The 17,049-nt window shown below is 35.7% G+C and overlaps 1 protein-coding gene across 1 annotated transcript in view; it reads right to left on the reverse strand.

Annotated features, from left to right (window-relative positions):
* Window positions 1–9,141: 9,141 nt before the first annotated feature.
* The window catches only part of Heca (hdc homolog, cell cycle regulator), a 44,794-nt gene continuing 36,886 nt past the window's right edge, over window positions 9,142–17,049 (reverse strand). Inside the window, exons 3-4 of the mRNA XM_026391873.2 lie at window positions 15,963–16,117; window positions 9,142–12,443 (exon numbers count right to left, since the gene is read on the reverse strand). Coding sequence (XP_026247658.2) covers window positions 12,279–12,443; window positions 15,963–16,117 — 320 coding nt within the window. The 3' untranslated portion in view covers window positions 9,142–12,278. The remainder of the gene's footprint in view (window positions 12,444–15,962; window positions 16,118–17,049) is intronic.

Consider the following 17,049-nt stretch of genomic DNA (forward strand, 5'->3'; position numbering starts at 1 on the left):
TTGAAAAACTACACTGTGATAAATGACCTCTACCCAGTTAAGGCTGGTGTAGTGGGCAATCTGTAAAGTTTTCCCTTCTGCAAAGATGTGCTTACCAAAAAGCTAGTCAAGTTTGTTCCCAAAGCCTGTTTTTGCCAATTATATTTGTTATTGCAGTGATGAAATTTAATAAAAATAATCTGCAAACCAATGGAATGCAATTATAAAAAGAAAATTCTGGTTTCAATGACTCGGTAGGATGCTTTGAATGATAAGGCAAATTACAAAAGCAATTAAATATGGGAGAGAAAACAAAAAGGTTTGGGAGTGAAAATCCTAGAAGTCTAGAGAGGTCCTATATTTAACTCCCATGTGTCTATAAGTTCTGATTTTTAAAGAGAATCAAAAAGTAAATATTCTTAAAGAAAGGGTCATAAATGGAGATTTTGCAAGAAAGGCAGTATGGTCCTACAACTGGATGCATCAAACACTAAAACAAACAAAAGAACTAAACCTGCCAAATGTGCATTACTGATTTAAATAAAATGTTCACGGCATTCAAGTTGTCCCTTCTTGGAGGGAAGGGCATTTTTTTTTCTGTTGTATGGAGGAATAACTGCCATAGAATAAAGTATACAATTTCATGTTTCAACAGATGTTTGTATTTGTAAAACCATCACCAAAATCAAGACAATGGACACATCAAGCAACCACAAAGGCTTCCCCACTAAAATTTCCTCTGTATTCATTCTCTTTCCCCTCCCCATTAATATCCTTCTACCCTTCTCCAGGCAAGCACTCATCAGTCAGTATAGATTCACTCGCATTTTCTAGAACTTTACATAAATGCAATCATATAATGTGTAATTTGTCCCCTTTGACTCCTTTCACTCCAGTCTGAGATTCATCTATGTTGTGGCTGGCTATGTATCAAGCATTAGTTCCTTTTTATTGCTTAGTATTTTATTGGATGGATATTACACTATTTTTCACCCATTTTTCTGATGTTGGGCATTTGGGTCATGTCTATTTGGGGTTATTACAAATAAAGCTGCTATAAACATTCAAGAACAAGTCTTTGTATAGATGTTTTCTCTTCAGTAAATACTCATCAGTGGAATGGCTAGAATGTAGGATAGGAACACATTTAATATTTTAAGAAACTTAGTCCATTTTTTTGGTGTGTTTGTGTGTGCAGTGCTGGGGATTGAACCCAGGGACTTGTGATAGGACTCAAGCACTCTACCAACTGAGCTATATTCCCAACCCCAACATTTTAGGAAACTAAAACTGTTTACCACCAACATAAGAGTTCCGGTTACTTCATGTCATCATCAGTGCTTGGTATTCTCAGTCTTTTAAATTTTAGTCATACTGAGGTGGTATCTAATTGTAGTTTTAATTTATATTTCCCTGATGACTAGTTGAGAACCTTGTGTTTGTCATTTTTTTTAAACAAAGTATCTTTGAATATATTGCCTACCCACCCCCTTTTATGTGAGTCATTTTGTCTTATTACTAATACATTTTGGGAGTTCTTTTCATTTTCTGGACCCAGTTCTTTTCTCTAGTATGTGGCTTACCTTTTATTCTCTTAGCAATGTCTTTTGGACAAGACTTCTCTTTTGAGGAGAATTTATCAATTTTTAGATTGTACATTTATATCTATCGCCTATCTTGTTATTATAGTATGAGTATGGATCCAGATTTCATTGGTTTTTACATTTTTTGCATATGAACATCTGCTTGTTCCAGATTAATTTGCTATATTATCCTTTATTCATGAAATTTGCTTTGTACTTTTATAAAAAATCAATTGATTATATATGTATGTGTGGCTCTATATCTGGACTCTATAGTCTTCCACTGATCAACTAGACTATCCTTTTATAAGTTGTAGGTTCTATTTTTTTAAACTAATTTAAAAAATACTAGCTAACTTGCAGCTGGATTTGTCAGTGAACTTGTGTGTGCCATGATTAAGGAACATGCTGCAGCAGGGAAGGCAGGAGAAAGGACAAAGTAGGGAAGGGAGAGATGGTAGGCAGGGAAAAAATAAGGCAAAAGGCATCACAACAACAAAAAAGTAAACAGACTAGAAAAAGTAGAGGATATATACTTTTAAATGGCATTTTCTCAATTCCGCCATCACCAAAGACCACTCAATCTAATGTGACCACAAATTATTAGGTAATAAAATTGTGTTCTCATATCTATCAAAGGTGCACACACTGCCACTGTTTCTGAACATCTAAGACAACTAAGGTTGCTATAACTCTTGCCAAAAACATAGCCAGGCACACCTGTAATCCCAGTGGCGAAGGAGCCTGAGGCTCAGTGGTTAGTTGCTCCCTGGTTAAATCCTCAGTATCAAAAAAGAAAAAAGTGATATACTCTACAATCATGTGGTGAATAACTTTTGATCTCTACTAAGCTTTTCAAAACATTCATAATAGCCCCCAGGACTCTCATCATCCTACTCCCTGACCAAATCACTCTTTTTTAAACCATGGGATTCTGAAACCTCAGAGAGACACCAGTCCCTGGGCTTCACCTACCTTACTTTCCGCCTCAATCACCTGTTGTGTCATCAAAGCATCAGAAAAATGTAATGAAAAGCAAAATTATCAATTGCCAAACCATGGATTTGCATAACTTGACTATCACTAATTAGGTAAAAGGATAGCCCCTACACTATGAAAAATTTTAATCTTCTTCAAGACAAACATGTAATCAGTACATTTTCCCCTTAGGACTGTGTGGAATTAAAAAGGATCAAATACAGCAACCCCTGAAGTCTGGATACTCGTGTTTCAGACAAGATCATGAGAAACTGAAAATGGGATACACATAAAAAACTGTTTGAAAAATTAAAAACTCTGCCCAAACTGTATAGATCAATGCTATCAAATCTGACAGCTTGACATATTTGAATCCAAAAATATCTCAGAGTTAGAACCCAAAGTGAATAGAATAATGGAATTTTTTTTGTGTGTGAAGACTATTAAAATATTACCTTACACTCAGATAGTTCTCCTTAAGCAATATCCTATCTTAACAAATGGGAATAGATGTCAACAAATTAATGCATGAAAATGAGACAAAAGTCACAATTACTGATTCCAAATACTTTCTCCCCTTTAGAAAGTATTCATTTTTTTCTAAAAGTAGGGGATGTTTTCAAATATTATGCTATGACCTGAATGCATGTCCCCAAAGTCACTTGTTAGAAACTTTATCCCCAGTACAAGAGTGTTGGGAAGTGGACCTTACTTGGAGGACCTAAAGGATTAAAAAAGGGCTTGCGAGAGTGAGTTCTTTCTCATAGTCTTTTGCCATGTGAGAATGCAGCACTAGAAGGCCCTCAACAGAGGTTAACACCTTCATCTTGGATTTCCCAGCCTCCAACACTGCAAGAAATTCCTCATGCCCACCATCACCTAATCTGTTATTTGGTTATAACAAAAAAAAAAAAAAAAAAAAAAAACAGACCAAGATACTGCTTGTTACTCCTAGCTAGGCCTCTTAGAATTTCACCAAATTTTTATATTTAGCACATATTCTGCTAAAGAAAGGCTATTATACCTTTTAAATCTACTTCCTTGTCAAAACCCAAATTACCTCTAAACTGAAAATAAAATGTTCATCCACAGACACATATAAGAAATATAATTACCAATATTAGTAGGTTCTGCCTATACCCAGAAAGCTGAGGCAGTAAGATCACAAGTTCAAGGCCAGTCTCAGCAACTCAGCAAGAATATCTCAAAACATAATAAACTGGGGCTAGGGATGTAGTTTAGTGGCAAAGCACTTGTCCAGTGTTTGTGGGGCCCTGGATTTGACCTCTAATATCACAAAAACAATAAAAAAATAAAGAAAGAAAACAACTCTCAAAATGGATCAATCATAACCTACATGTAAAAGCTAAGAGCATAAAAATTCAAGAAGAAATCAGAGGATATGGATTTTGCAACATTGGATTAGGTAAGACATCAAATGCACAACACACAAAGGACAAATTGATGGGTTATCCCAGGTACAGCAATTATCCAGTATGCACAAGGCCCTGGGTTCTGTCCCTAGCCTAGGGTATGGGTATGGGGGTGGTAAATAAAAGCGGGAAAAAGATTTAAACAAAGACATGCAAAATGGCAAACACATGGAAAGGTGCTTAGCTCCATTATCATTAGGAAAATATAAATTATAAACCCAATACTATACCACCACAGATTAAAAACTGGTTAAAATGACTGGGCTGGTATTATGGCTCAGTGGTAGAGCACTCCCCTGGACCAGGTGAGGCACTGGGTTCGATCCCCAGCACCACATTAAAATAAATAAGTAAAAATAAAGGTATCGCACCTAAAACTAAAAAAAATATTTTAAAAAAAATGACTGACCATGGCAAATGGCAAAAAAAATGACTGACCATGCAAATCAAAACCACCCTAAGATACCATCTCACTCCAGTAAGATTGGCAGCCATTATGAAGTCAAACAACAACAAGTGCTGGCGAGGTTGTGGGGAAAAGGGTACACTTGTTCATTGTTGGTGGGACTGCAAATTGGTGCAGCCAATTTGGAAAGCAGTATGGAGATTTCTTGGAAAGCTGGGAATGGAACCACCATTTGACCCAGCTATTCCCCTTCTCGGTCTATTCCCTAAAGACCTAATAAGAGCATGCTACAGGGACACTGCTACATCGATGTTCATAGCAGCACAATTCACGATAGCAAGATTATGGAACCAACCTAGATGCCCTTCAATAGATGAATGGATAAAAAAAATGTGGCATTTATACACAATGGAGTATTACTCTGCATTAAAAAATGACAAAATCATAGAATTTGGTGGGAAATGGATGGCATTAGAGCAGATTATGCTAAGTGAAGCTAGCCAATCCTTAAAAAACAAATGCCAAATGACTTCTTTGATATAAGGGGAGTAACTAAGGACAGAGTAGGGACGAAGAGCATGAGAAGAAGATTAACATTAAACAGGGATTAGAGGTGGGAGGGAAAGGGAGGGAGAAGGGAAATTGCATGGAAATGGAAGGTGATCCTCAGGGTTATACAAAATTACATACAAGAGGAAGTGAGGGGTAAGGGAATAATAATACAAGTGGAAGAAATGATTTACAGTAGAGGGGGTAGAGAGAGAAGAGGGGAGGGGAGGGGAGGGGAGGGGGGACAGTAGAGGATAGGATAGAGAGCAGAATTCATCAGACACTAGAATGGCAATATGTAAATCAATGGAAGTGTAACTGATGTGATTCAGCAATCTGTATACGGGGTAAAAATGGGAGTTCATAACCCACTTGAATCAAACTGTGAAATATGATATATCAAGAACTATGTAATGTTTTGAACGACCAACAAAAAAAAAAAAAAAAGAAAGAAAAAAAATGACTGACCATGGCAAGTGTTGGCAAATATGTGGAGAAGCCGAAACTCTCAGTTGTTAGGAATGTCCAATAGTGTGACCAGCATGGTGGTGCACGCCCATAATCTCTACTACTTGGGAGGCTTAGGCAGGAGGATCATGAGTTTAGAAAAATGATGCAACCACTATATAAAACAGTTTGGCAGTTTATTAAAAATCAGCCACACCCCTACTAGGTTGTCTACCTATTGCACTCCTAGATTTTTACCCAGGAGAAAAGAAAATATATGTCCAAATGCTTGTGCACAAATTTGCATAGCAACTTTATTCATAATAGCTCAAATTGCAAACAACCCAAATGTCCATCGGCAGGTAAACAAATAGGACCTATTCAAGCAACACAGCATAGATAAATCTAAACTAAGCTGAGTTAAGGAAGTCAGACAAATAAGGATACATACTCATTATATGATTCTATGTACATAAACCTTGTAGAAGGCAAACTAATCTTGGGGGCAGAGAAAGCAGCAGTTGCTTAAAGATGGAAAAAAAAGGAAGAAAGTGAGAGGGAGTGATAGGTATGTTTACTATTGTGACTGTGGGAGGCTATATACCTCCACCTATATCAATTGTATACTTTTAATATGTATGTTTTATTGTATAGCAATTGTTTCTCAATAAAGTTGTTTCTAAAAGTACACATGCACCCCCCATGCACATATACACAGATTCCATGCCCACGAGGCTCCCCTCAATTACTTCTAGGGACTCACCATTCCACAGAAGGTCCAGACACTTCTCCTATATGTTTTTATATTAAGCCATAGTTAATATTAAATCCCTCAAGCCCGTGTTTTATACAAGTTGAATAGATATCTTCCTATTTACATATCTGGTTAAATGTATGTCCCTATAATTGACATTTCTTCCCTTTATAGCAAATATATCTGCCATTCATCTAGATTTCCCAGATGTGTTGCTCTTAGCACCAGAAAATGAAAAAGAAATCAGTAAACACAACCAAAAGCCAAACCAAAAACCAAAATTAATTTCACTATATAAAGTTGATGTTAAAAACAAAAACAGGTTCTCCAGTAATGAGGGAAGTTTGAAAAGCTTTTTCAGGTACCAAACATCTAAATCTAATAATTAACATGCTAAAAGTAGCCTATATGATAATAGTAATAGAAAAGAGAAAGCAAAACTGAAGTTCATGGACACTCCAGCTCTAAGCCATGGTGAGCTAGCTGAGGGAATCCAGATTTAATTTCTGGTTAGCCATTAACTACTCAACCTTATTTAGATTTGAGTTTTCTGGGCCTCAGCGAATCTCTAAAATGAGTACAAGAGTCAATGTAACTTACTCTGTGACTACAATGAAAAGCATAGCCTTTACTCTAAATTCTATTACTGTTAGGTCTATGGCATTTCCACTTTCTAGAGTTACTGGGGTTTTTAGGAATGCAATTAGGTAGTCCTAAACTTATTTTAAGATACTACCAAAATTTTTAATCAAGTGTCTTAGACCACTTGACATGAAGACCATCACCAAGATACAGTGGCCAGTCCATTTGAACACTGAGATATGTAACCAGTATTGTTCTACTGGACTCCATGAGACAAAGTACTTTATCTTTCTGTCCCTGAAACTTAGCAATGCCAGATCAAGCTTACATAATTATCACAATGCTAAAGATTTCCACTAGGAAAAAAATTCTACTTTAAAAATAGCATTATTATTAGGGCTGGGGATATGATTTAGGGGTAGGATGTTTGCCTGGAATGTTTGGGGAGCTAGGTTCAATCACAAACACTGTAAAACAACAACAGCAACAAAACATTATTATTTCAAATATTATACCTGTAACACATTTTACTATCTTCAAAGACATTCACGTTTATTAGACCCCCAGTGTGGAAAGCCAAGAAAACAGGAAAAGAATGAAAGCTCAAGACAAGCTTTTTTTTTTTCCTTTCAAAATTTAACTCTTTACTAAATAGCCCACATAATTAGCAATATGCTGCTGAGTTTTTTTCAAACTTTAGTTAAAATAATGCAAGCAAGATTTAAAGTGCAAACCATTAAGAACAAGTAAGAGTTTTCTTCCACTAAACTTAACTCTTAGCAATCACTGTATAACTTTGGTCTTCCCTTCCCCTCTGTAGTAAGAACTGTAGTTTCCTGAAAATGGCAATGAAACTTTGTTGACATGTTACATTAGTAAAAGTCACAAAATCTCAAGTCTACTTAAGCCTTTGAACAAAATAAAATTTATGCTTCTGATGCCTATAATAAGAAGCAACACAGGCTTTGAATCCTGTTAGATTAGAGACTCTTTTTCTCCTACACATCTAGTCCTATGTTCTAACATTTTTTTTGGATTTTATCCACTGGCTGAGAATGATGATGAAATTAAGGGACCAGCAAACTAGAGAATAAATTATATTTGATAATATTACATAAAAAACACAAGTTTAACAATGAGTCAGTTTTACTTTGCTTAGAATGAAGAAGCATACAATCTAGTCTTTTCATTATAGAAGTTTGTAAAGGCCTAGGAACCAAAGAAAATATTTGTAGAATAAGATCATCTACTATCAAAATTAAAATCAAATCAAATTTTTAAAATTAAGTTTATCCTGCATTCAAAAGAACAGTTGGTAAAGAGACCTTGAACAGAAAGTGGCAGGAAAGTGGCTCACAACAATTACAGCATTTAAAAGAATTTTTTTTTGTAAATTGTAGATAGACGGCATGTCTTTATTTATTTTTATGTGGTGCTGAGGATTGAACCCAGTGCCTCACACGTGCAAGGCAAGCACTCTGCCACTGAGCTACATCCCCAGCCCAGTTACAGAATTCTTTATAAAGCATAAGGAATGTTTTACCCTCTTTTGCTTTTGGCTGATATATATTAATATTCTTTTCAAGGCAGAGAAGTTTAAGCTTATTAATATTCACTAATATTCACAAGGACATAAAGCTTATATTTTGGTTAATTTATTATTATAGATCATATTGGGGGTAAATTAGGATGACCTAAGTTTTCAGAATGTGGCTAACCATGGCTGGCCTTGGAGTTTATCAAAACTGTGGCCTTGGGGCTGGGGCTGGGGCTGGGGCTGGGGCTGAGTGGTAGAGTACCTGCCCTGTAGGTGTGAGGCCCTGGGTTTGATCCTCAGCACCACATAAAAATAAAGATACTGTGTCCATCTACAACTAAAAGAGTATTTTTTAAAAATGTGGCCTCCATTTTAAATCTCATTTGACACTCTCTATTCAAAAGAATTCTCTATAACAAGAACAATAATTTTGGACTAGTCACATGGCCAGGGGGAGGGGGGTTGCTATATAGAATGCTTACTTTGTTGAAAGTAAGTTTACATGTGATACACAATTTGCAAACAGCACAGTCTATAATTTTGATTAGTTGTAATAGTGACACTAAAATGGTTTTCTGAAGTATTTAAAACCTCAGAATCTCTCTACTTATCTACTATCTTTTCTGATTAGATCATCTGATTTCTCAAAAATTCCAACAAAAAATACTGACACACAAAAGACAATGTTAGTTTCTGAAATTTTTATTTTAATACATACATTTCACAAACAGAAACCCTCTAACACCACACACAATTCCATAACCAAATGTTTCAATTTTATTAACATTCTTCAACTATTTACACTGTCTTCCCTCAACAAAAGTGCAATCCAAAATATCTTGACAAGAGATCTTTACCAACAATATGTTTTGAGCTGGTTTTGATGGTGCCCACCTGTTTTATTTTCTTCCAATTATCTGGAATAATAATAAAGTAAACAGGACATGGAGATGAAATGGCTTAGGCAGCATCTTATTGGAACCAAAACACTAAACAAGGGCACTTTCTCCTCATATCTATCCCCAACCTCCAACTAAAACTGCTCAACAGGTGTTACCATGAAACTAAATAGAAAAAGCAAACTGGGGTTACCAACCTGGGCTGGGCTTAGAACGACTGAACATTGGTCTTGCAGGACTAAATGAAAATTTTCAGCAAGTTAATTCTTGTAGTCTAATAAGCTATGCATGGATCTGTTAGTTTTAGTGTTTAAACACCTAACAATATTTTTTCTTGATGAATTAATTTTCCCCAGATATAAAAATTCATTTTATTCAGAAAATTAACTTCTTTTACAAAAACCAGATATTAAAAGGTGCATGAGGATGTTCCTGTGTAATTAGAATGGGAAAACATACCCATATCTCAATTTCACAGCACAATGGTTATCTTTTATTAGGTAAAAGCCCAGTATAATTAACTGCTTCAGATGTAACCAGAAGAAAGTACAGAGCTAAGATGGTCTGAAGAGAAAATGATCAATGAGAAATTGTCTTCTCTCTAAACTAAAGCAGATAATTTGTTCAAGGTATGGAACTCTTAAAAATAAGTGACAAAAATGTCAGATAAAAGATCACTTTGAAATTATTAGTCATTCTTAAGACTGCCTTTATGTTATTGAATACTACTCATCAGAAAGACAGAAACTGGATCTCCTTGTGACTGATATCCTTTAATGTCCTACCTACAACAAAAATAATCTTTCTTGACATATCCCAATTGCCATCAAGGTACTCAGGGAAAGCTTGGAGAAAACATTAAGGTCAGCAGATCCCAAAATGATATTTATCATTATGGTGTTGCATACTCAACTGTATTTTCTTCTCAAATTGGCCCAATTTTCCCTTTTAGACAAAAATGTAATGTTGAAAAGGCAAAAGATATTCAGTTTCTCTTTGTATATGACTGAATATATCCACAGAATCCTGACTTAACCACCAAAATAACATCCAAAAAATTTTTTTACTTAATTATAGTGAAACCTCATCATACTTACTTTTCAGAGTATAGAAAACAATCTAAGGAGAAAACAGTGAATGTAGCATTCACTACACCCACAATGGTTTGAAACTGAAGAGTTTGCTGATGCAGTATATAGGTCAACTTTTACAATAACAACATAATAAACAGGTTTCACTAGAAAAATGTAGGTGAGTTAAAGAATTGCATTATAAATATTTTAACATTTATTCTAAATTCAGATAGCAAATCCAAATGGTTCTCTGAAGACAAGAGAAACTTACCAATTTTTATACTTGGTGCATAAGAGAACCAATAGGGAAATAGTTAATTCACAATTACAGCTTTGTGTATCAAAGAGAAACTTTCAAGGCTATGTCCTATGGACCTCTTGAAACTGCATCAAACACTGTCTGACCAATATTGATTTTCTGCTTCTCGTAAGCATTTTGAGCATTTCCTTCCACTGTGAAAGAGTTTTCAGATCATCAGACACCAAATCAGAAGCGAAAAACCAAATAACAATCATCACAATTGAAAGCTGAAGAATATTAAGTGAATGCATTGGTTCTTCAATGCTGTATTGAATCAAACAAAACATCAAATGCTTCATGTAGTAGAACTGAAATTCACTTGCAATGCCTAAATACTTCTAAAAAGAAAAAACACACTGAGAAAAAAAATGTTATCAACCAAATGAGTAATATAAAATATTCATACCAACCCCAAATGTGGCTATTCATAAGATTATCATTTTTAGTATTCTTTTAGCATATGTATGTATATACATACACACATATATATATATATATAACTTAAAATTATCAAATTCACTTATGAGAAATGATTTTTCAATTCCAATTCTACCAGGGCATGGCGTATCAGTGTATTAAATCACCAAGATATAATGAACAAAAGGTTGTATTTTGGAATGCCCAAAGTTCTGTATGTGATTTTTTGGGGGCGGGGCAGAAATAAAGTATCCTAGAGATCTTGAGATATATCATTATGTACTATAGTGATTCTCCAAAATGAAACCCACCTTAACAAGAAGTATCAAAATTATTATCTTCATCATTCTCTCAATTTTTTTCTTTCCCTCCTTAGATCAACTATTCAATTTTGGAAACTCAATTTTAAATGTGCTAAGTGTGGCTATGAGGTATTATGAGGAAGTAAGTTTGTAAAAACTGGTTCTGAAGCTTACCCATTAGGTGACTGAGAGATTTCCTGCAAAAAGGATGTACCAAACAGCACTTTCAACAGTGCAACCTATATAAACTATTACTTTCCAAGTCACGTTATGTAAGGATTATCCTTAAGAGCTAGTTTGTCATTTGAATCTTGACTTAGAAGTTGATCAAAGTTTTGCCTTTCTGCCCTCTTGATTCAGTGTACATCATTTCCAAATTCATTTCACAAGTCTCTGTTACAGGTCAGCTTACCTAAAAATATTTGCAACACCAACAACTGTGATATCTTATAATTTGGGTATTATTTTCAGTAAGAAAACTGACTGTTAAATTACAACAGTGAAAGAAACAGCACTCATGTCCACTTTCAAATCATCTGTCAGAGTAAATTGCATGTCAATATGTGCTGCAGAATACTAAGCTGCAAAAGCCTAATACACTATTTGCTCTCCAGGCTCAGACTTACATTCACTTGTCACATGTTTCCCCAAGGTCCACTGAGGATCTAAAAGCGGGTCTTTATAGTTAACATTTTAGTAAGAGCTCCCTCCAAACTCCTATCAGGCTTTTCGTTTATAGCCACATAATCCCCTTCCTAAATCCATGCCATCCTCCCCACAACCTTAAAGCTGCATCAGACTCTTAGTGAGAGTAAACCCCTACCCAAACTCACTCGATCATCTATCTGGTCCTGACCAAAGACTAACATTTGGGAATCAAGACAGGGAAAAGGGCAGTCCCCATTTTAGTGGCACACATACAAAGTAACTCTGCTTTAAATTAGAAAAGAAATTAATGTCACAGAATGTTTCCCTAAAAAAGATATGTAATAAAGTAATAATATCAATAAAATAGCTATTACTAAAGCAAAGCTTTCATCAATAAGCTTCGAGAACTTTGAAGGAGGAGAATGGCTTCACGAAATGGTAGTCCAGGTTCCCACAGTGTGGACACTGCTGGACGTTGCTGTACTCAGAGAAGTACTGCATGCCAATCCGCACGTCGATCACTGGCTTCCCACAGTGCTTGCAGTTCAGGCGGGCCTGGGAGAAATAAATATTGTAAGCCATAACTTCTTCAGTTTTGCAACTCTTGTCAAAGTCATCTAAACCAACATACTGGGAAACAGATCAAGAGTTCAGTAAAGCATCTCCTCTATTAGCAAAACCAGGGTATATGAAGCCTAAGATATGTATTCAAATATACATCATCATCAATCAGAAAGATTTATAACTCACAATCTCTCTCTAGATGAGGCATTGCTAGTCCTTTCAAAAATTCTAAACTAGTACTGCCTAAACCACTTGATTAAAGTTTCCTTGACAATTGGGGCCACCTGTACCCTGAATTTTAAGAGAGGAGCTGCTGGGTGGTAAAGTGCTTGCTTTGCATGTGTGATTACCTGGGTTTGATTCCCCAGCACCACAAATACAAACAAACAAACAAAAAAAAAAACACAAAAGAAGAATGGCTAAAGTGAACTTCCTCATTCAAACCTGCATAAAATTTCTTTGAAGATTCTGGGTTTATTTCAAAAATTCATAAACATTTTTCATTCTACTCCATAATACATTGTGTTTTCTTTGAAGGAAAAAAAATCACCAAAATATTTAAGCAAAATTGGCAATATAGGCAGAGAGTGTTTATCCCAAGGCTTCAGGAATCCACCAGCACAGTGTCTCTTCATTCATGCCTGGGCCTAAAGACTTTCAGCAATAGATCCAGGACTGAAGGAATTAAACAGAAATTATAAATAAACAGACCTAACTTCAGCTTTCTCCTAAAAATGTACTAACAATCTCAATTTGTCCTTAAAATACTACTGTGAGATAGGTATTATTATCTGAATTTAAGCTCATAAAACTGGGGCATTCAGTGATAAAGTATCATGCTCAAGACCACATAGTTAGAAAGCAGAAGAGCAACAATTTAGACAAGTGTAGCTTGCCCCAGAGCCCACACTCTTTGCCAGCACATGAACTCCCTTTCTGCAACCTGAGATAATCTCCCTTTTAAATATTTCTTCCTTCCCAACAACATTAAAAGTGAGATTCTGAGCAAACCTCTCTCCTTAACCTTGATTATCCTTTCTGATAAGCAACAGTTGCTTATTTTTGGATCCGATGTATTGGAAAACTCCTGTGGATTCCTTAATAGTGTCTAGCACCTTTATCTTCACAGTGAAAATTTTAATTGATTAAAAATAATAAAAACAGCAAACATGGTGTTATGGTTTGGATGCGAGGTGTTCCCCAAAAGCTCAAATGTGAGACAATGCAAGAAGATTCAGAGGAGAAATTATTGGGTTGTAAAAGTCTTAACCCAATGAGTGATTTAATCCCTGATAGGGATTAACTGAGTGGTAAATGTAGTATTAGGGTGTGGCTGGAGGAGGTGGGAATTGACGGTAGTTTGAGGTATATATATATATTTTTTTTATCTAGCGAGTAGAGTCTCTCTCTGCCTCCAGATCACCATGTGAGCTGCTTCCCTCTGCCACAATCTTCCGCCATAATGTTCTGTCTCACCTCAAGCCCAGAGGAATGGAGCCTTCTATGGACTAAGACCACAGAAACCATAAGCACTCAAATAAACTTTTCCTCCATTTAATATTATTATGGTCAGATCTTTAGTCACAGCAGTGAAATGACTGACTAAAACATATGTTTTCCATTTCAATAGAAGGCCAGAAAACATAGGTCTGGGTTTAAATCTTTTTGTGGGGACTGAACCCAGGAGTGTTTTACCACTGAAATACATTACTAGCCTTTTTTTTTTTTTTTTTTTTTTTGAGACATAGTCTGGCTCAATTGCCCAGCTGGCCTCAAACTTACAACCCCTGCCTCAGCCTCCAGAGTCCATGGGACTACAAGTGCATGCTACAACACCTGACTGCGCTTAAATCATTTTAAAGAAGAAATACATAGTGTGTGTGGCAGAAATATATATATATATATATATAGTGTGTGGAATGATGCCACTTTGTTTTTTTTTTCCTCCTCAATAAAGATACAGTAATAATCCCATAGTCCTTCAATGCTGTAATAGAAAGAAGACCAGAATGGGAATTACAGGTTTTAGTCATTGCTGTGACAAAATTTATGTTAACCTGGGTAAAACATTTAAATTTTTGAGGCATCCATTATAAGTGGAAAATCAGGAGGCTGGACAAGCTCTCCCAAGTGCCTTCCAATGCCAATATTCCATGAGTTAACAGTCCCAAACATTCTTTTACTTCCTTATTTTATTTAATGTAAAAGATAACCCTTGTGGTAGGTGTGCAGAGAAAGGAGCTACTTCCTTTGGTTTCTTTGATCTCAAGAACTGACATTTAGACACAACAACAATCACAAAATGCTACAGTGAATAACTAAAAAATTTTGACAACTCATTTCCAAGGCTAAGTTTTAAAATGGAAATATGGTCAATGTATTAGAATGGCATCGAATTAGTCAATCCTATTTGGAACTACAAGACCAGCTATAGATTTTAGGACTCTCACAAGCATATTTCTCCTCTGACAAATACTAAAATACAAAGTAGATCTGAAATACCACCTCTGTCAACTTTTCAATTCAATAGACAAAGGTTATTTTCTGAGAAAAAAAAATAATAGTAAGGACATTCTCTTTATAAAAATCAAACTACAACACTAATAATAAAAACCCCTATAGTAACTAAGTACGTGGGTTATCAGTTATTTCTATTAAAAGCCAGGCCTGCAGACTGAAAAATAAAGAAAACTTTCTCCTCTACCCATAAATAGCAGGGAATTATATAACAAGTTCTTGAATCCCCAAGTGCTTGGAAATACACCAAGCTATTTCCAAAGATTTTTACCTCCTGTGTTTCTATGATCTTTTTTAGTAATATGTTTGCATGTTAATACTACTCTCTTTTCCTTATGACAGTTAAATTTCAGATGCTACTTTAGCCTCAAAAAGCACCTCTTCCTACCAGTGATTTAAGGATTGCAAATCTTTCATGTCAAACTCACACACCTTATGAGGTAGGCAATTCCTAAGTAACTAGAGCTAAGTCACAGAAAGGAAACAACAAAATTCTGTGAAAGACAGTGAAACTTTCATCTTCCTTTCAAATCACAACCTATTATTGTAAATTCAGTGTAAGCTAATTATAAAAAATAAGAGAAAACATAAGCATGAAAAAAGAAAACCACTACCCAGCTCATCTGAATCAACTAGCAGATCCCTTTTCCTGTTCATTCACAAAATGGAAGCACAGTATAGTGCCATTTTGTTACCTGTTGTTTTTTTTTCCTTTAACAGATGGGAAATACTCTACATATTAAAAATATAGCTATTCTACAATGTATCTTTTAATGACTTTGTAATATTCTATCACAATGTAATGTCTAAATCATCCATGCCAGACTCTGGGAGAGTTTCTGAATTTCTTCTTTATTTGCAGGAGCATCTTTTCCAAGGCCTACCACCTCCCTCAAAGTAACCAAAATGCAGGCAGCCTCTATCTCTGTTATATTCACTGATGGACAGAAGCTGAGCATCACCTATTACTCCCTGGGTGGAGTCCATACCAACCTGACAGCAGGGAGAAGCAGCCAGGATGTCGTAGGTGTACATGGTGCCCAGCTGGTGCCAGCTGCCATCCCACCGTGACTTACACTTGATGCAGATGATCTTGTGAACCCCTTCCAGGCAGTCCACACATACTGCGTACAGATGCATGAGTCTCCCTGTGCACAAAAGACACAAAGCTGAGAGTGGCCATTGTGAAAATCACATCTTATCGCCAAAGGGGATTTTAAAAAATGCTTTATCTACCAATTCCAAGTAAACATTTTATCATATGCATAAATATAAAAAGCACAAAAGATATTTATCACACATCCCCAAGCTGCCCTTTAAAATTAATGATGAATTACTATTATCAATAGGTAAGCTACTTTAAACTCAAGCTTATTAAAAATAAATACTTGCTTCAAATTACTTTTCCAAAAAGTTCTGCCGGTTACATAATTGATCCTCCCAAATTCATAAAAGTAAAGCCACATATGCTCCAAACCAGCCTGTATTCACAGAACTCTGCTCAGAATCTTACGTGTGGCACATGGAGAATGAACCAACTCTGGTCTTGTAATGAGCTCTCGCCACTATGAATCTCACCATAAAAAAAGTCAAGTCTGTCTTGGTACTGACAGCCCAGGATTATGCCACAGTCTACATTACTATGTTAATTATCCTTCTCTCCAAATTGCTCAGTCATCATCACATCTAATTTAGGAATCAGAATTATATCTTACTTATAAGTAGTTTGTTAAAAGTTCAACATCTTATTATTTACTGGGCTCTTAAAAATCACAACCTCATTCCTTTATTACTTATCAACATCTTAATGTTTATAAAGAAACAATATCATCCTAATTTATATGAAAGGGTTAGGATTCAAACAAGTGGGGAAGATTCAGAATGTCTAAAGATCTGCCTAGACAATATGTAACAGTAGCACTGCTATCTATTTAGGAACACGGAGCTTCACTGTGCCCAAAACCCCTTCACCAGAACACATACCCAAAGTGGTCTCTTATTCAGAATGTGATCACTGCCCCATGTTAGACTACAGGTTTTCACCATTGGTAGGGACCAAGCCACTTCTCATCCACTGGAA

The sequence above is a fragment of the Urocitellus parryii genome, chromosome 8 (assembly GCF_045843805.1).
Source record: "Urocitellus parryii isolate mUroPar1 chromosome 8, mUroPar1.hap1, whole genome shotgun sequence".
NCBI classification, from domain to species: domain Eukaryota; kingdom Metazoa; phylum Chordata; class Mammalia; order Rodentia; family Sciuridae; genus Urocitellus; species Urocitellus parryii.